The sequence below is a fragment of the Triturus cristatus genome, chromosome 1_2 (genome assembly GCF_964204655.1).
Source record: "Triturus cristatus chromosome 1_2, aTriCri1.1, whole genome shotgun sequence".
Taxonomy (NCBI): domain Eukaryota; kingdom Metazoa; phylum Chordata; class Amphibia; order Caudata; family Salamandridae; genus Triturus; species Triturus cristatus.
Window position 1 is genome coordinate 319,447,546 of NC_140580.1, and position 20,719 is coordinate 319,468,264.

At 44.9% G+C, this 20,719-nt stretch overlaps 1 protein-coding gene across 1 annotated transcript in view; it reads left to right on the forward strand.

The window, feature by feature from the left end:
- The window catches only part of WNT8B (Wnt family member 8B), a 542,910-nt gene extending 528,111 nt beyond the window's left edge, over positions 1-14,799 (forward strand). Inside the window, exon 6 of the mRNA XM_085603883.1 lies at positions 5,773-14,799. Within this exon, the coding sequence (XP_085460009.1) occupies positions 5,773-6,339 (567 nt within the window). The 3' untranslated portion in view covers positions 6,340-14,799. The remainder of the gene's footprint in view (positions 1-5,772) is intronic.
- Positions 14,800-20,719: the final 5,920 nt, after the last annotated feature.

Below are 20,719 nucleotides of genomic sequence, written 5' to 3' on the forward strand. Positions count from 1 at the left end.
AAAATGTCCCCTGATTATCATTCGGTGTGTATATGGACATTATAGCAAGGGGGTGTCCCCCTATGCGAATCTGGTAAGGAAGTAGCTTTCTCTGTATTTTAGGCACCTTGTCCCCCAAAATGAACGGGCAAACAAAATAGCCACGCTACAGTTTTTGTGGGCATGAAAGAAAAATATAGGCTATGGAAGTGGGGCAGTTTCAATCTATGCCACTCTAAGGGCAGCAAATGTGTTTCCTGAAGGAGGCACATGTCTCCTCTGTTATGCTCTAAGTAGGAGAGCTCACTTTGGTAGGGTTGTTGAGCTCTCCAACATCGAGGAAAGGAATATTAAAATCAGAATATGTGGGTGTGTGGGTGAACGTATGCCAGTGTCAACCTCCAGGTGGAGGGTTGGGAGCCATGGTAGGGGCTAAGAACATATGAGAGCTGTATTATGTGTCTCCATCTTAGGATCTCGGTGTGCATTGTTTAGTGGAGTGTGTAGTGTCCTTAAAAGAACCTGCGACAACAACATAAACATGAGAACAATAAAAAGTCCAGCAAATACTGTGACTCTTTGAGCTGGTCCTGTGGATATCTTTGGGACGTGGGTCATAGTGGTCCACCTCCAATGATCTGCATCAGCGGATCCTGCTCCTCGGTCCCTCCTGCAGGTGGCATGTGTGACACACCCCAGCCGTGCCTCTGGGCCTCACGGCCAGTGTCACCTAGTTCTCATTCAACAGCTGTCTGAGAGTTCTCTGTCACCCGCTATGCTATCAATTATCGTTTGGCCGTCCAAGGCCATAGTTTTGGGGTCTGGGCAGAGGCCCGAGAGAGACCTCCAACCTAGGGCCAGTAGCATGACCATCCCTTCCCCACCACACAGGCCTGGGGAGGCTGCTCCACTAGCATCATCCAGGATATTCAGGAGTCGGCATGCCTCTGGCAGGGTTTTGGGTTGGTGTAAGGTATCTTCTCAGTGGAATATGAGGTGAAATGGGTGACCCCAGCTGTGTGAGACTCCTTTACTACTGAGACACTATGTGACTTGGCAGAAAGTTCTGCGTTTCTGTAGTGTCAGGGCTGAAAGGTCCCCGTAAAGCGCTATTTTAGTGCCCTGGAATAGTACAGGATGGGAAGCTCTCATTATGTGTAGAATGATTTCTTTGAGTTAGAAGTTATAGAAGCATTCAAGAATGTCTGGAGGACGCTCCCCTGGCACTGGAACGCCCCACTCGGAGCACCCTGTCCAGCTGTATCATGGTCTCCTTTGTTGGATCCAGAAGGTGATGGAAGAGGGCCTGTACATAGTCCATTATATGTACGCCCTCAGCTCTGTAAGGTGATCATCTGCTCCGGATATTGCTTCTTTAGGAGCTGTTCTCCAGGTCCTTTGCTTGGGCCTGTAGCATCGCTTGCTGTTCCTGAAGGCGCAAGACTTCTTGTTGCAGATGCTCAAACATCTTGCCCCACCCTGTCTCATGTCCTTGAGTGAGGACACTTTGTTGTCCATCTGTGCCAGGTCATGCTTGGCATTCTTGAGATCTGATGAAAAATTGTGTTTAATGGACTGGATTTCCTCTCGTAGGGAAGCCAATAGGGCCTGCCTAAAGCCGTTGGCACCAATGTATGGTGTAGCTAGTCTCCAGGCCAGATCACCGAAAGATGTCTAGGTTCGAGTTCAGGGAGGGAATCACAGGCTTTCAAGGTATGTCCACCTCGTATGTCAACCTGGGTCAGAGAGGCAGAGGTTCAGGCCTGCATCAGGTATTCCTCCAGAAAGGGGTGACACAATAGGCTGTTTGGGTCCCTGGTCGTGCAGGTCTTAGTTCGCAGGTGGCAGACACCTGGGTTGCCGTAATTGTATCATTTAGGCGAGCTTGGGCTCTGGCCCTGTATTGTAACTGCTGCCCTGCACATTGGGCCCTGGCCATCAGGGGTGCAGATCAATGGGTGCTTCGCTCAGGGCCATCTGCTGTGGGGGGAATGCGTCATTCACAGAAGAGCCAGGCTGTATCATTTATGGAGTCAGCCACTCACCTCTAGTCCCGCTGGGCCTCCCCCCACACCAGATGCTGTGCCTACGCTGCTGTCTGCGGGGGTGCTGAAGCATTGTTCTGGTAGCTGGCAACATGGGTCTCTTGACCTGCAACCTCAGGAGCTCTCAGCAATCAGGGGTTGCACTGTGCGTGCCTGGGCTGTTCAAAGAAAACTCAGTTATTGGCCTCGAGCAGGCCAGGAAGCTGCAGATGCCACCTCCACCATTTTGAATCTTGTTATACAGCAGTCGCGATCACTTGCTTGTTTGCAGGCGGGACAGGGAGAGTGTTTGGCGGGCCTACACTGTTCAGGCTGTTTCTGGGGCTAATCCCCTCCGATGTGCGGATTCTGCGGGATCCAGGGCCAGATCAAGGCACCTATTTGGGCGGCAAGCAGACAGAGGAGCCATCCTGAGCATCTTACATGGCCGCCATCTTGTCTACGCAGCATACAGTTTATTTTAACCATATTCTCAATTCAGTTGTACATAAAATTGATCCACTGATAGTTATAAAGTGCATAAAAAAAGGGATGCATATCTGCACTAAGCTTTGTGAAATTCTTTAAGCAGCACATAGTCTGAAGATGCAGCATGCAAATAACTATGTATTATGATATGACTTTTGACAAAGCATAAGGTGTAAACATTGGTTAAAAGCATCAAATGATAGATGAAAGGTGCAAAAGTTCTTCTAGAGGTGATGATCAAGAGTGTGCGTAATTTGTTATGTTAGAAGCTTAGTTGCTGTCCAAATAGCTTTCTCCGAGAACATCCCTTAAAAGGAGCAAATCTTCATGTATATATAGTGAGAATTTCAATCCATGAGTAATCAATGTTTCAAATCTCTCAAAAGATTTTGGGTGTCTTAATCAGGACTTGTATAATATTCTGCCCACCAAATTCCACAATTTTATATTTCTGTGCAATAGAATGAATGAGAAACATTTTCTGCAAGGCCTACGCCAAACCCTGATCACGTTGGATCATTCCTCTTCGTGAACTTTTAGGTTTTAGGGACCGCCACACAGCTCCAAGGGTATGTAAAACCAATACCAGAGACTGTGTTGTGTACTCAATTTCGAGATATCTGTCGGCAGTATGGCATATTAGGTCGAAGTCATCTTTTAAATAGCCAGATTTACTTTTTGCACAATTGTCTTCTTTTGAGTTTATTGTATTTGTGTTGTTCTCTGATCTGATTTTCTCTGGTGTCATATTTTTAATTTTCGTGAATTATTTTACTTATTTTTTTCAAAGTCTCTTTTAACCAAGATATTTCCTTTTTTAATAACTTTTTATTATAATATTTATGGTTTTGGAAATATGATAAGTCTTGGTTTGGTGAACTGTGATTGTTATTCCAGCCTGTTTTCAATGAGTAATGTTATTTTTTTTAATGCATTCGTATTTCCTTTGTATTTATATTAAATGTTTTATATTGCACCTTTTATGGTTCCACGGAACCAAAATAAAGGAAACATGACGATGAATAAGAAAAATATACCTTAATGGTATGTAAAGCTTATGGGAAATGCTGGTCCAAGGAATCAGGTAAAAAGGCAGATACTTAGCTTTCGTTGACCTTCAAATGTTCTACTGAAAAGATAAGGTAGGTGCAATTAAACAGGAGTCATAATGGAAGAATACAAATAATTCAACTTAAAAATAGTATCAATTCTTTAAACCCCATTAGGGGATAGCACCAAGTAAACAAATTGGGAAACTTTCAGGTAACTCTTGGCTTCTGCACGCCCTGTAATGAGTCTTGGTTCTTTCTAACAGTACAGACAGCCTTGTCCATTCACTGAAAAGAAACAAAAATTGCCTCTATAATTTCGTCTGCACAAAAGCAGGTTAGAAACTCAAATCTCAACATACTCTCCCGGGATAGTTTGAAAAAACACACATGCTGACTCCATAAGACACACATGGCTACATACGGAAATTGTCCTGTTTTGTGCTTACTAACCTGTCACATAGAATCAGAGTAGCTGGCCTTTTAAAGGGTTTGTAGCCTAACACTCAGATGCCACAATGATAAACTATGTCCCTGGTGTTTATGTAAAAATACTTTTATGACATGCTGTCGAATAAAGCTTTGAAATTTGGAAAAAATACGGGCTAGTTTTATCTGTGGAGGACGTCTCACCATTCTATGGTTTCAGCATAAAAGAGTCCTGCCCATCGCAAAGACATCAAAAAAAGAACCCATGTAGAGCAGAATGCAAGTGGGGCAGAAAAGAAATGCAATCTCTTCTCTGAACATAGTCTGCGATGCATGAATAGCCCTGGCAATCATATTATAATGTTTGAGGTATTTTCTGATCAAGAATGATATTGATCTTGGCTCGGGACTGTGTGTCATTCAGACTGGGCTACAGCAGTGTGATCTTAACAACTTTTTCTGGAAAGAAAAGTATCTGATTTATTTTAAATTTCCCAACTTAATATTGCTCAATGGAGTCCATATAGAAGCTTCAGTATATATGACAAACAATCCTGTCTGAACACTGATTTCCTTTGTGGAAATTGTCTAATACAGTCAAAGCTTGTAGATCCAGTTTTGGAGATGAAGGGTTCAAAAGACTACATTTTCAGTGAAGACCTGGAATTATCCAGTCATGACTTGTGTTTCACCCACAATGCCGTGAATAACAACAGTCCTAGCTACCCAGTGATTTATTTCAGTGATCATCGTATGTATATTGCTATCGTTGCACCCATGCACCACAAAAGCAAAGCAAAACTATGGCAACAGAATAAGTAGAATTGAAGTTGTAAGGGGAGGGGGGAGCTCACTTGAGATATTGCATGACAGAAATATTGCATTACGGCCTTTCCATATTTTGACAAGATGAGTTGATGTGGAGTCAAGAACAGAAATATATGCTTGCCTTGGCATTGTAGTGAGTGTGATATTTGTGTTTGTCGGTATTATGACATTGATATAGTGACATCTAACAATTATTGATCTGTCCTCTATCCTATGCCCATATAATTGAGGTAGACATGCGTTGAAGCATAAAGTAAGTGTGAAGGGCCAGTAACATATGACGCACACCAATCTATTTCATGTAACCAAGGTGAAACATCAAGCTGCAGAAAACTGTCACCAGCAGGAGTCAGATGCTCTAATGTTCAACTCAGGTGAAGTTAGGTGAAGTCTGCAAACTTTACCTACCTTAATGAAGGGCGGAGATAAGTGATAGTGCCAGACTTTTCGAGTAAAGTGTAAACTTTTGTGTAGTATTAGTCAAAGGCAGGATCCCTTTCTCCAAAGGGTACCTTGGTTATTTTGTAAGCACTATGGACGAAGCTATGAGGAAAAGTCTAAAAATGTAATTTAGGAATGTCCCCAAGGGACGGGGCCTGTATTCTATTAGAAATAAAATATCCCCAACCCTACATCAAAAAAAAGATATTGGAGTCACCTCGGAGTTTCATAACTTCACATAAAGGCGTGGTGACTGTGGCAGCGTGCCTCTACATAGCCATGGAACACGCCAGTAATTTGCAACATCCTTGTAATGTACGCTTCAGGGATCCTCAACCCATATATACAAATTCAGATTACCATGTATCCCTGACTTTTACTAACCATGATTACCATGTCTCTTTGGTTCAAAATTACAGTTTAAGCTTTTAAAGTGCATATATAAACATTTAGTATGAAGGTGAGAAAGTGATGACTTATGGACAATGTTTAGATGTTAATGCCTGTCCCTCTTTATTGTCTTTAATCACTAGGCAGTAAAAAGTACTATGAAGCGGACGTGTAAGTGCCACGGGGTGTCCGGCAGCTGCACCACTCAGACCTGCTGGCTTCAGCTGCCCGAGTTCCGTGAAGTGGGCACCTACTTGAAGGAGAAGTACCATAAAGCACTCAAAGTGGACCTGTTGCAAGGGGCAGGAAACAGTGCTGCCAGCAGGGGAGCAATCACAGAGACCTTCAACTCCATCTCGAAGAAGGAACTGGTTCACCTAGAGGACTCTCCAAACTACTGTTTGGAAAACAAGACCCTGGGCCTGCTTGGCACAGAGGGCAGAGAATGCTTAAAGAGGGGCAAATCACTCAGCAAGTGGGAGAAGAGAAGCTGCAAGCGCCTGTGTGGTGACTGCGGGCTCGCTGTGGAGGAAAGGAGAGCGGATATGGTGTCCAGCTGCAACTGCAAGTTCCACTGGTGCTGTGCGGTGAGGTGCGATCAATGCCACAAAAATGTCACAAAGTACTTCTGTGTCAAAAAGGAGAAGCGCGAAAGAAGCGGAGGTGGCATCCTCCACAAGAAGGACCTCAAGCTCAAAAAGAAAATTTAAATCACTAGTCTTGTCCATTTTCATTATCCTCTCTCTCGTCCTGCCTTTTCCTCCTTCAGGCAAACACACTATGCTCCTCTCTCCTTCCACTCTTCTCAATGCACATCGAGGAGACAGGAGGTTTCAGTGTGATTCAATCCAGGTGCCTTTGTAGATACACAATGTTTTTGATAGAATAGTAAATTATCTTCAGACATCCTTACCTATCAATTCTTAAGCATGCCTAGACGTGGAACCCAGCAAATGTGTGCTGTATAGCTCCAGACAGACACCATCCTAAGTAGGTGCACTTGCTGTTAACTTCCTAGCCATGTAAAATATTAGTAGTGACTACTGGGAGGAGGGGGGCAAATGGGGCCGTGCTCCAGGCTCAATATGTCCTGGCCTCCCTTGGGCCCCACCACCACAGATGTTGAACGCTGCTTCTGCTGGGCAGAAACCTGGGCAGAAACCGGCAAAAACATACACTGCTACGCACATTAATATGTGCAGCTTTCACTGCAAAGAAGAGAGTGTTTGAGGCAATACAAGAGCCTCTATGAGAGCTTACAATGTGTCAATCCCTCACTTTTTGTGTGTATATTCTATCTACTCTTACACTGATGTATAGTTACACACATATGTACTCAGACACTCTTTAAGATTACAACTTGGAGGTGGCTACGCCAGTTTTAGATGCAGCACATTATGTGCTCCCCAAAATATCACTTCTATAAGACACCACTGGACATTACCTTAAAATTTCTCGCCTCGAGAAGATGCTCTGTCCACTCAATGTTATATATAAAAAAAATAATTGAACTTTATTGAATCTACTTTAAAATGGAGACTGTAAGTAGGGGCGAGTGTGAAAATCAGACTATATAATGATGTTCAGAATTAAGCATCCCATGCATGGAAGCGATACGCTGATGTTTTCAGATCACAGACCCAGTGGGGACTGGAGGAGGCCGTGCCACTAAGGGTCAGAGCCGCATGAAGGAAAAGACGACGGGAGAAAGTTGGAGTAGCGCAAAAGTCTAATTCGGTAGTGCCCTGCCGGTGGAGCACAGGGGCTATCAGCCTTAACAAAACTGAATGTGAATAAGCTTTATTTGCAACCCATGGGGTAAACGTATCCTCAAAGACCGTGATTCAGAGTTTGATGGAAGTCGCGGTCTGTATACCGGATCTGGTAAATGCAGAGTCCCAGGGGTAAGATAGTTACTGGGTGCACGAAATACCTCAAATTAAAAGTTGTCCAGAGGGAAACGAGAAGTTAAAAGTGAAAAGAGGTGCTTGCTGCACCTACTTGCACAATATTGTTACTATTCTTTATTTCCAGTTAACTTTTAAGTCTTAGAAAGCACTGTGTTTGAAATTATAGCGACTCCGATGTGTGAGGAAGAGCAGGTACCAGTATAAGGCGATCAAGATATCACCAACTTGGATTTTCAATGGCAGAGGTGAGGTGAATTGGAGAGTTCAGTTTGTTCCCAGTATGCTGGAGATTATCCATGGCTGTCAATGGCAAAATACTCTATTTTAGGCTGCGCTTAACCACAATCGACACTTTCCAATAGATTTCCTTGGGACTGTTTCATCTCGGTCTTATTTCTAGGCAATATGGAATAAAGGATCAAGGGGCGTGCTTCATGTTGGTCCTTGAAGATATCCCACCTAGCATTTCTTTTCTCTAAAATGTGTTTGTAACACAGTATCCCCAGCTGACCTTTACTCATAAATATATTTGGATATTTTGTGTTCTTTCTTTTTAACTACTGTAACACCTTATTCCATATCAGGAACATTTATTAGCCTGTACATATTATGCAGTGGAACTCCCGTTAAATATGCACCATTCTCTTACTTACACCGTAGACTAAAATCATTGTCATGAGATGAAAAACACTAATGATTTGTCACAAATACAACATCTGCTGGAACTTTCAATAGAGAGACTCAGGACTAAATGGTGATGAAATCAAAATGAAGGTTGCTCTCTCCCACAGCAGAAGCCTATTCCTCTAGTGCAGGGCAAAGGTGGCAAGGTGAAGTTGTAAGCAAACAATACAGATTTTCTGGAAAAGTAGGTGGATTCAGGATGGAACTGTGCCCACCTGTGAATGAATGGCAAGGGGTACATTGGACCTATCATGCTCCATCCCAAAGGGATAGTAGGTTGGCACTTCTAAGGTGGAGCAGTTAGTGCACTTCCAGACAGCCTGTTTGTCCCCGAACCCGCATCAATAACAGAGATCCAATGAAGGAACAGCCCCCCGAGATCACCTGAGTGCAAAGTGTGTGTGTGTTTATGATCGGTATTACAGAAGGGGGCGCACTATTGTTTGAGGATCACCTTGTAATAAAATACGTGCACAGGAGTGCAAAAAATGGCACAAGCACTTATCACACCCAGAGGTACCTCTGTAATACAGAGTATGGAGATTGTGCAAAAAGCATCTACAATATTTATAACAGTGTTGTGGGGTGCTGGCTAAATAACAGCAGCAAACTCTCAATGAGCAACATATGTGCAGTGGCATGCATTATGCTTGGGTAGACAGCATAGACACTGTATTGCATTCATCAAATCTCTAAAACGTACCGAGGCCCGATCTGCACTGCTCATGTTTTGCAAATGCCCCAGACTATGAGAACGGATTGCTTTTTGCACAGTAGTGCAGTGCGAGCTGATACTTTTTCTAATTTAACTGCGTTTGGATATACTTATCTGGTACAGAGCAAAAAGGGAATTTCCAAGGAGTTGTAGACTCTTCTGCCTCAATATTTTTAATGGGAGCATCCCTCTCCGAATCTTTGCAAATGGCTGGAAATGGAGGGAAGGATGCCTTTTAGGAACAGCAGACCTCTATCTCTGCAATCACGTTGACGAAATACAGCTACTAGAGCCCCTATAATAATGGCAATGAAAAGAAATGTGTCTCTATGCATAAGAACATCGTGGAAAGCATGCCGCAACCTCATGTATCGAAAACTCCTCCCTCCAATGCCCATAGTTGACACATTTTGTGAGGTACATAGAACTCCACATTGAAAACGGATAAGCCATTTTGTGAGTTTTATCAATTCCTTGTGGCCACAAAAGTGATCTTAAACATTTGATAAATATCCTTAGGAGTGGTAAGGAAAGAGTGTAACCACTTTCACGTGCCCTAATCCTTTCAATTCACAGGGACTCGCAGTGTAGTGTGAACAATGCAAGCCGGAAACTCAAATGTTACTCACAGTGGTCTATTTAGTACATTGCGGTCGAGGTTTTGCACTTTTAGTGCATTGCAGGCTTTGTGTTAGGTTATATTCATTTAGTATAGCGCATCGAATCACGCCCATAGGTGTAACTTGGCGCTCAGCTTTCCACAGTAAAAAGCACCTAATAATTTAGAACAGCCAGGTTTTTAGACATTTTGAAATTAAGCAAAATCTGAACAGGTGCGAAGGTGGCTTGAAAGCAGATTCCATGTTGTTGGATCAGTGTAGGAAAAGGCTCTGCCACCGTATCTGGAGGTCCAGACACCGGGAATAGACAGCCACGCCTTTTGCTGGATCTTAGAGTGTGAGAGTGATAGTAGTAATGTAGTTTTTCTTCAAGATACAGAGGAGACTTGTCGAATAAGGCTTTATGGGCGAGACAGCAGATCTTGTAGAGAATACGCTTCCTGGCTGGAAGCCAGTGAAGAGAATGGAGCATGGGAGCAGAAGGAGAGCCTGCCGGGAGATTGCAGACCATCTGCGAAGCCATATTTTGCACCACCTGCAATTTGGACAGGAGGGCTGGCTTTGTTGGCTGACATCAACAGGGTGACACTGTAGTCTGATGATCAAAGCCTGGATCAACGTTTTTCTGTCAGAAGAAGGAAGGCAGGAGACGACTTTCCTCAGGAGCGGCACGGTAGCAAAACAGGACCCTCTTATGATCTCTACATGACTTTTCATAGATAATTCATGATATAGTTTGATACCCAGACTTTTCGCTGATTTACTTGGACAGGGGGCTGGTCCCAATTCGGAAGGCCCCAATTCGGAATGCCACCAGTCTGAAGACCAGAAATGTCGAGCTTTGCCAAACAGCCGAACCTCCGTCTTCCCACTGTTTAGCTTAAGGCATTTTTGGACATCCAGGCTGGAATGTTTCTCATGCAGGTTTGAAAAGGACACCTGGCATTGTCAATGTCGTGTCCCAGAGAAATGATTAGCTGAGTATCGTCAGCATAAGAAATTACTTCAGAACCCCATGCTTTGACAATCTGGGCCACGGAGGCAACATAGACATTGAATAACATGGGGTTCAGAGCCGAGTCCTGCGGCATTCCTTTGGTGATGGAAACTGTCCAGAATTTTAAGGGACCCAGAGTGGTAATTTGAGACCGATCTTTTAACCTCTTCAATGCCCGTGACGAGCTGGTCTCGTCATGGGCCGCGGTCGCGCTGTGCCCATGACGAGACCAGCTCGTCATAAACCCTGCCCGCTAATACAACGGCCGGCACAGGGCGGGGAAAGGGGCGGGCACTGAAGGGGTTAAGAAATCAGCCAGCCACTGCAAAACAGCACCTCTGATAAAATCTCATGTGGTCTGCTAATCAGTATTGCGTGAAAAACGGTGTGGATAGCTGTGGAGAGATCAAGCAGCACACACATGGCAGGTGTGCCTGTGTCCAGAGAAAGACGGATGGAATCTGTAACAGCAATCAGTGCAGTTTCAGTGCTGTGTGGCGCTCTAAAACCTGATTTGGAGGGTTTAGGATTGCATGTTGCTCAAGGAACAACATAAGCTACTTGTTTACGTAGCTTTCGAACATTTTTCCTAGTAACGGGAGGAGAGAAATGGGACGGTAATTGGTCAGGCTGTTTGGGTCCACATTAGGTTTTTTAAGAATATTAGAGACCAAAGCCATCTTCCAAACTAAAGGTAACTTGGCAAATTCGAGAGAATGATTTAACAGAGAAAGAATGGCAAGGCCTATCATTGCTGATAAAGTGACTGAGATCCTGGGTGGGCAGACATCCATGGGAGAGCCAGATTTGGTTTTTGATAAGAGTATTAAAATATGATCACGTGTAAGGGGTTCCAACCTATCCCATGGAGTAAGGAGAATCATTACAGGAGGGCATAAATGAGATGGGGTTAATGGGCCCCGGATTGATGGGGAATTTCTTGTAAGGGAAACAGCCGTTAGTAAATCTGATCCGGTTTTTGCAGAAGGAGCCCTGCAACTTATCACAACAGGTAGAGCATAGCACTATCAACACAGAGAAGAAACTTGTGATTATGCTTCAAAGTCCGAAAATACCACTGCTAAATAATTCTTTCAATTTAGCAAATTAATATGGGTAACTTAAGTCATATCATATGCCCATTGGAACCTCCACTTCAAAGTGCAGCACAAAACCTATAATCACAATGAAAGGAAATTGTACTTTAAAAAAATATCCTATTCAAAGCATAGGGCAGAAACACTATGCATCCTTTTAAAAGAACAGGATCCTCATTACATAAAGGTGTTTATGAAACACCAGTACTAGTGCAGGCCTAAAACCGATGAAAGAATACTGACTTGTGCAAGGGTAGGGCCAGGTCTCTGACTTCCTTTTATGCCGGAGTAACACACAGCAGCAGCTCCTTCTCCAGCTCTGATAGACAGAGGTGACCCGTACAAATTTGCGCCACCCCCACCTCCATTTGTGTTGTGATGCACGCCCCTATTAAACGCCTAGCGGAGGCAGGACTGGTATCATCTAACGTAAGGTCAGCCTTTTGCCTGTCTTATTTCAGGAACAGTCAAATACAATCTTGACTCATCCAAACACAAATGAGTGTAAGAGGGCCCCAGTGGACATGCCATCCCACCAGTGAGGGTCATAAGGCAGTGCTTAATTTGAGCATGTGGTTTTTGCTGCTCGGTACCGGCACTTAATTCTCATCACTGGATCTTATGACAGCTGCCGCATGGTGGCTATTTATTTATTTTTTTACAAATTCAGACCCTCTGCTTTGGGAGAGGGCGCACATTGCTTCCAATTCAGAGCCTGGTCAGTCCCAACGGCACTATGCAGCAAGTGTGGTCAACAGAGTGCCAGCGAAACTCACATCAGGAAGCAAAAGCAGTGGTCAAATTACTGATTTAACTGCATGCTACAGCCAAGTGGATTTCATTTGTAATGTGTGGAATTCGTTTATTGTGTATGGCTCTCATTAGCGTGAATGCCACATTCTAAATGTGATAATTCACTTCTGTGACATAGCAGTGGTGGGTAACAGATCTCATAGCTCACTGTTACTTCGCCACAAAGGCTGTGAGAGCCTGTCAGAGCAGCTCTGATATGCAGGGAAACCAGCTTCTGAAGGAGAGGAAAAGGAAGACACAAAGAGTGGTGTTGGTGGGGGACAGGATGTCAGTTTAAAATAAAATATTATTTGGGATAGGGGTGAGAGGCCGTATGGCTCCCCCATTAATCGTCTGCGTAGCAGTTTTTAAAGCAGGGATAGAGGATTTGGGGGTGGGGGGTCATACGTAACGCAACATTATAGATGGGTAAAAAGCAAATTACAGATTTTTTTTCATCTCAGGGTTCTGAGTGACATCATAGGCAGTTTGTGCTTTGCTCTCGTTGTCTATTTCATGTCATTCAGAATCCCCGATGAAAACCATCCACGTAATTCACTGCTACCCCTCTATTATTCTATATATGTTGGCCCTCTCTGCCACATAAAAGTGGCTGAGCAGAGGAATAGTAATTTGCTTAATATGACCCCATACACGGAATGGTTAAATCACATGGTATGCAAATCAGTACAAATATATTGAAAATAGCAATATAGTATAGAGGTAAACAATGGAAACCCTATACAAGGCATAATGCAATCTAGATTCCTGGAAAAAATATACAATGTTCTAAAAAAGCTCTTCATCAAGATAGCCCAAAACACTTGTCAAACTTTGGCTCGGAGAAGAAGGCCAAGTAGCAGCTAATCGAGTCGAGCAACATTGTAGGAGTGTGCCTTGCAAACATTGCATTTGAGCACAAGACAAGACGGTTTCTCAAGCATCACTTCTTCGTGATACAATACTGTTAATAAAGTATTTTTGATGTGTCAACCCTTTTTGTGCACCTGCAATACCAATACTTGAAATGTGCATACTTCTCATGTCCACAAATAACTCAAAGGACAATAATCCATGTTTATAGTACACCACCCTGGTTATGGAAGAATTACTCCAGATTCCACTAACATTCTACCTTTTTGAATAGTTCCCCATTAATACACTCCCTCGACCAGTGGGAAAACACCATGCATAATTTATTTATTATTTTAATGCATTTAAATGCCTATATTTCCACATCTCTCTGTGGGCTCCATAAGGACATTATCTGGGACCTTCTAGTAATATTTGTTTACACTGAACACCCTTTTGGGCGTCTTCATCAAGGCTACCTCCATGTGGCATAAAAATAATATGCGCAATAGAGCCGGCGCGCGCTTGGGGTTACCTTTGTTCCCATTCAGGGGGTGTCTGGCTTAGTAGTTCCAGCTAAAGTGTCCCTTTTTGGGTAGTGCCAAGAGAGACTTATGATGCTTGGTGTCTGTCTGTGATGGCATAAACGAGCTACAAAAGCTGAAATGGAATGCACCCAAAGTAGTTATCGCTGGTTCAGATTCTTTCAAATATTTTCAATGATCACTTTGGTGGCATGTAAGTGAATAGTCGCGGTGAGCCGCAAGAAGGCTCTTGTGCGGTAGACAAAAGTAACAGTGTACAGATAAAGAAAAGTGTGCATGACAAGACCCTGTCGACATGGGAGCGTAATTCCCGCAAGCTTTTGACCCCTGGCCATTGTCTCTTTGCTCACACTTCTTCATGGAAACTTTCCTTCCTCTTCTGTAAGATATGTACATTCCTGTGAGAATTCTCCCTATGGAGTCAATAAGCCGCACATTATTACTAACACAGAAATAAAAACAAACATGTCCGGAAGGAGGTGAAATCCTAAAACACTGTAAGCTAACATGTAACTATTTAATTGTGTTGTAAATAGCAAGTTAAGCACTTTGAAGTTTAATTTATTGCACAGTTACTGTAATCTAAGCTAAGTAATGTTCTCTTGTTAACAGGTTTTGTATATATTCTCTTGATCATCATGTTTGTGAACCTAAACTGTTAATCGTTGTCCCTTCAAATGACTGCAGACATTGTTAGTATGGCAAGCGAAAAATTAAGTAGAAGTTTCTAACCACCTGTGTCGAGGTGGCGATTTGTCAGTGTTAAAAGAATCCATTTGTGCAGAAAACACATATTTGTATTCTCTTCTGGTCTTTACAAACCGACAGCGGACAGCAATGTGTTGCAGACGTTGGCCATGACCCTGTCTTGGAAAATCACAACCTGCTAACCCTTTTCTGTAGCCACTTCTTGTTAACCATTAGTCAATGCAATAAATAAGTAGCCAAGTGCTTGCAACATAATAACGTGTCCTGTATTTATTTACTCATATAACAGCAGTGCTTGTTATTGTAATCTGATGAAAATTTGTTAGTCTATGTGTGAAACTAGGCCTGTATTGCAGATGAATGCACTGTCCGGAGCCCAGTCTCAAACCCGCACCTGCCCTGGGTGCAGCGCATGGGTGTAAGACGGACTGGCAGGCTGCCCCCACCAGTCATCCCTTCACTGTGCGGGGGCAACCAGCCTGCAATTTGAAAGGGAAGCAGAAATAACCCCACAGGCAGGTGCAGTAACTCACCGCACCTGCCTGCCGGGAGATGTCTAGGGGGTTCCATAGGACCCCCTTCCTTACCCTTCCAATGGGTGCCCTCGGGCACACTAACTGCTCCTAATGTCAACTTTGTCTCCGTACCTGCATCCCTTATATGACATGGCGCAAGGGAAAATGTTTCCTTGTTTGCATTGGGGCATCCAAGAGTGCCCTTGAGATCGTCCTGGTGCTATATGTGTGTCAGCAGTATTACAGCACCCAGCGTGGACCGTAAACAACAACAAGCATTTGCAATGCAATAGGTCTCGCATTTACGCGAGTTTAAGCTATTGGCATTGTAAATGACGATGCCTTTTATTTATGTTTGAAAAACGAAAACACAAATAAAAGGCATTGTTATTTGCAATGTGAATAGCTCAAACTCACGTAAATGCGAGACCTATTGCATTGTAAATGCTTGTTGTTCCTTTCACTGTAGCAGTGACCTGGTTTGTTTTTTAAAAAATAAGACCTTTGGCCTCACGCTGTTTGTTCATTTGCATCTCACTGATGCTGGGAACAAAGAGATTGCAATCTTTACTGCCGATCTTTACTGCCGTGCGGCCCGCAAAATTGAAAGCAAACGAGTGCTTTCAGGCCTCCAAATGGTGCGGGCGCCCGTCCGGCGCACATGCACTGTATTTGGAGGCCTGAAAGCATTCGTTTGCACTTCCAGATCCCCCATTTACAAAAGCTCTCGCGAGAGCAGCGCTAAAGCGCTGTCTCAGGCGAGACCTAAAAATGCCATACAACAGCAATTAAAATGTTGTCTTGTCAGCACAGTAAATACATAAAGAACACATAGCGGCTTTCATGTTGCATCTGCAGTATAACAGAGCAGTACTTGATGTTCCATCACCAAAACTTAATGGAAACTCAAAAAGAACAATGTTGATGTCATCAAAATGCTGGGAGTTCAATGGACAGCCCAGCCAAGCAATAGCAAAACATGCAAAAAGTAACAGCCAATGGCTAAAGGAGATAGGTTGAACAAAGATTAGGTAGGTAGGCCTGATTATTTGGTTATGAATGTTCTTCCTTCATTTACCCGTTTGTGTGTGTATGGATGAGTGGGTGAATGTGATCATGATTAAATGCTGCAATAAATGAGTGCATGAATGAATGGTTGATTCAGTGAGAGCATGGCTGGCTGTTTCGATAAATGGGTGAATGAGAGTGAGTCAGCTGATGCAGAGAAGTTGTACTAGTCTTATAGGCTACGGGCTTCGCAGGCGTGAAAATGTAAAAGCGAATGCTAAGAATCACCAATATCATGCCAGTGCAAGTATTACAATAATCCGGTAAACCATGAAACCAATAAAGGCCCCAAAAATTGAGAATTAACTGCATTATGCAGTGCAAACAATACGCAGAAGTTGGTAATCTGAGCTATAGGTGTCAATACTATTTTGAGAATTAATGCCATTATACTATGGCTAATATTGAGAGACAGGAAAGACCAATATTGGGGAGGGGATGTAGCCTTACGGCTAGAGCGGTCGATCTCAAAGCAGGGGAAATTCGTCAGAGTCTCGGCAACGACGCACAACATCCTGTGATTCTGGGCAAATCACTTAATCTCCGCGTGACCAACATAAAAAAAAATGAATGTTTCAATCTGTAACGAAACTGGTGCTTATGTAGAGCTCTCTGATACCCGATGTCTCGGGTCTAGTTCGCGCTATATAAAACTCTAACAAAAAAAAACCCCAAAAAATAAAATAAAAAATATTCCAGATGGGAACTGGGTATCAAATACTCAGTGTATTACCCTTGGTAATACCACTCACAAAATCAAAGTGACTGCAAAATCATATAGTTAATTATGTCTGGGGAGGGAGAAGATGAGGCTGAACAAAAAATGGTTTCACCCGGTTGGCGAAAGGGGTCTTCGCACTGCGAACTGTCATTCAATATTATAATGTTGCACATCTCAGAATCTTAGTAGCATGTTTAATAAGAGAGTCGGAAAATAGAAGGCTCTTCATGGACAGTACAGTCTCGGGCAGAGATGTTTAGGATCATCAATGGATAATTAAACAGTCCACACACAAATCACAATAATAACTATAATAATATTTTATATATATATATATATATATATTTATATTTATATATATACATACATACATACACACATTACCTACTAGCGGTTGCCAGTAGGTAGTTATAGTTAGGATGTATTTTCCACAGGAAAAGTGTTTTTTCATTTGCAATTAACTTTGGCATCGTTTGACGATCCTCGTGTAGTTTTCAAAACTAGTTTGACGCTCAGTTCAGTTGCTGTCTTGAAAGTTGTAGGGGGATGCATCTAGCGGGCCGAGAAAAAGGGAGGGCCCCAAAACGCGTTTTCCCGATGTTTAATTTCCATAGGAGCTTTAGACACGGCTACAGCCAAACTGCTGAACGGAATTACACCAAGTTATGTTATGTTATGTTATGTTATAGTGTGTTTATATAGCGCACGGCTACTCCAGAGGAGTGTCCCAGCGCTTTCCACAAGCAGCTCAGTGTAACACAGCAAAACAAACAAACAGCAGAGCACAAGGCAACAGGGGGAAAAAAAACCTAAAGGTTAAAAAGCCAGGTCTTCAAGCTCTTTCTGAACTGCAGCAAATTAGCAGAGCTGCGTAGAGCCAACGGAAGCGAATTCCAAAGCTGGGGAGCCTTAAAGCTAAAGGAACGCCCCCCAGTGCGCGCCTTCCTAACCCGCGGAACCACGGCCAGAAAGAGAGAATCTGACCGCAATGAACGGGCTGGACGGTAAAAAGACAACCTCCGTTGCAAATATCTTGCACCAGTGCCAAAGAGTGCTTTGTGAATCAACGTCAAGGATTTAAACATAATCCGCTTCCGGATAGGCAGCCAGTGGAGCGTCTGCAGCAGCCCAGATACTCGCGCTCGCCTGTGAAGGCCAAAAATGGCACGAGCAGCAGAGTTCTGGGCCACCTGCAGGCGCTGAACCAAATAATCCGGGAGACCAAGGAAAAGGGCATTCGCATAATCCAGCCTGGATCCAATCAAAGCTTGCACAGTAATCCGCCTGTGCTCCACAGAAAGCGATGGTAAAAACTTGCGGAGCATCTTCAGAATGCCAAAACAGGAGCCAGCCAAACCAAGAACATGCGCTCTCAGCAAAAGTTTATTGTCCAGCTTAACTCCCAAGTTTTTGGCAACCAGCGATGACTGTGCAGGAGGACACATATCCGACGGCCACCAATCCTGCCACTCCGGGTCGGTGGCACAGCCGAAGAATAGGACCTCCGACCTACTGGAATTGGCCTTCAGACTATTCTGTTGGAACCAGTCGAAGACCATCCCCAGGCACCCCCGAATAATCTCTCCATCAAATGCCTGATCTTTCCCGTATGTGAAGAGGAGTTGCGTGTCATCAGCGTGGGCCCCAAGAGCCTCCGCCAAGGCCGCCAGGGGAGACATGAAGATGTTAAACAACGTCGGGCTCAACACAGAACCCTGTGGAACTCCGACTCCCAATGGCGGCATCTCGGCGGCGCTCTGGGAAACCCAGATCGTCTGGCGGCGGCCCTCAAGAAAAGATGTAAACCATTTGAGCACCGTCCCCCTGAGGCCGATGGCATGGAGCCTGGCGAGGAGCGCCGCATGGGGGACAGTGTCAAAGGCCGCCGACAGGTCTAACATGACAAGCATGGCCTTACCTCCAGCATCCAGAGTCTCGCGAATAACCTCCGAGACCTCCAACAAAGCCGTTTCCGTACTCAAATAAGGGCGGAATCCGGATTGGGATGGGTGCAGTAGACTATTTGTTTCAAGAAAACCCGACAGGATGCCATGCACATGTTTCTCTGTAATCTTCGCCAGAGCCGGAAGAAGAGAAATAGGCCTGTAGTTGGCCAGGACCTCAGTATCCAAACCGGGCTTTTTCAGGAGGGGGATCACCATCACCCTTTTCCAGGTGCGTGGGACACTCCCTTCCCTCAAAGAGGCATTAATAAGAGAATTAACCAGTGGATTCACCACCGCTGCCATCCTAGCCAAAAATTTGGCAGGGCAGGGGTCTAACGGCGAGCCCGATTTCAGGCTGGCCAACAACAACAGGGACGCATCGCTGGAAACAGATGGAAAAACCGACAGTACAGCGGCAGGCATGGGCGGTGGAACGCATCCGGCCCCAGGGCCGCAACACCCCTCCTTCGACCTGTCCAAGAAAGAGGCCTGAATCGCCTTAATCTTGTCAGTAAAAAAACTGGCAAGATCACGCGCCCACAAGTCAGGTGAAACTGATAGGGGCAGGTTGGAACTGGGGGTCGTGAACTCCTTCACAACAGTGAAGATCTCCTTACAGGAGTTCACCGACTCCTCAATCCTCCTAGCGAGATATTCCTTCTTAGCACACAGGATATCCCGGTGATACGCCTTCATAGCCAACCTATAGGCGAGTTTGGCCTTCTCGTCATACTGACGGCGCCAGGCCCGCTCAGCAACCTTACATTGGCTGCGCGCCAATCGCAGCACCTCCGTAAACCACGGTGCAGATCGCCGGATTGCCGTGGACCGGGGGGCCGTCCTAGGGGCAAGATCGTTTAGCCTTTCAGTCAGCCATAGCTGCAGAGCCTCAGTGTCCTGTTCCAAAACGCCCGAAAAGGGGCAAGGATGATTCGCAAGCACCTGCTCCAACATATCGGGCGTCACTCTATGCAGCGCTTTCGCAGTTGGTCTGGGCAGTATGGGGGCACTACTGTTCGTTCGCCCGTTCTCCAACACGGAGAACCTGATCAGCCTGTGATCCGTCCAGAGCACAGGCAAAGTTTCAATATCAACACTTGGTCCAGGGTATGCCCTTTCTCGTGTGTAGGACCCACCACAAAAGGTACAAGGCCCAGCGAAGATGTAATATCCAGCAATTTAATTGAGTCCGAATCCTCCGCCACATCGAGATGGAAATTGAAGTCGCCTGCCACCACACAGTGCTGTGTGGACAGCGCCAGACCAGAAATGGCCATCTGCAGGTCCTCCAAAAAGGAGCCCATAGGACCAGGGGGCCTGTAAACCAGCAACCCCTTCACAGCTTGGCATGAAGACAATCTGAGCGTGAAAGCAAGGGACTCAGAGCCCCCGATAGAAATCAGGGGGAGCACTGAACAAGACACGCTCTTCTTCACCACCACAGCAACCCCACCACCCCGACCCTTCGCTCTGTCGTGCCGAAAAATATTATACGCCGGAGGGATGGCAGAAAAGATGTCCGGATTGGATGCCTCACCCAGCCAGGTTTCAGTCAGTAGCAAACATAATGGATTTTCCCTGACAAGAAGATCGTAAATGTACAGGGCATGGCTGCCTACTGACCTCGTATTGAGCAACAGGCAGAGATGTTTAACACGAGCCGCGGCTGGTCGGCAACCGGTGACCGGAGTCCACATAGGCGACCAGCCACAGCCCGGGCAGCGCCTTTTGCCCTTAACACGGCCCGGAAACACAGAACGACAGGAGCAAGAAAATGTCTGTAGGGCGCGCAGCGTCGCCGAGGAGTAACAAATCATCCTCGACTGAGGCTGGCCGGGCCGCTGTCCACCGTCGCCCCGGAGCTTCCGAGACGCTGACGGGCGCAGACGGGCAGGACTCTGGCGTGACTCAGGCGCAGCG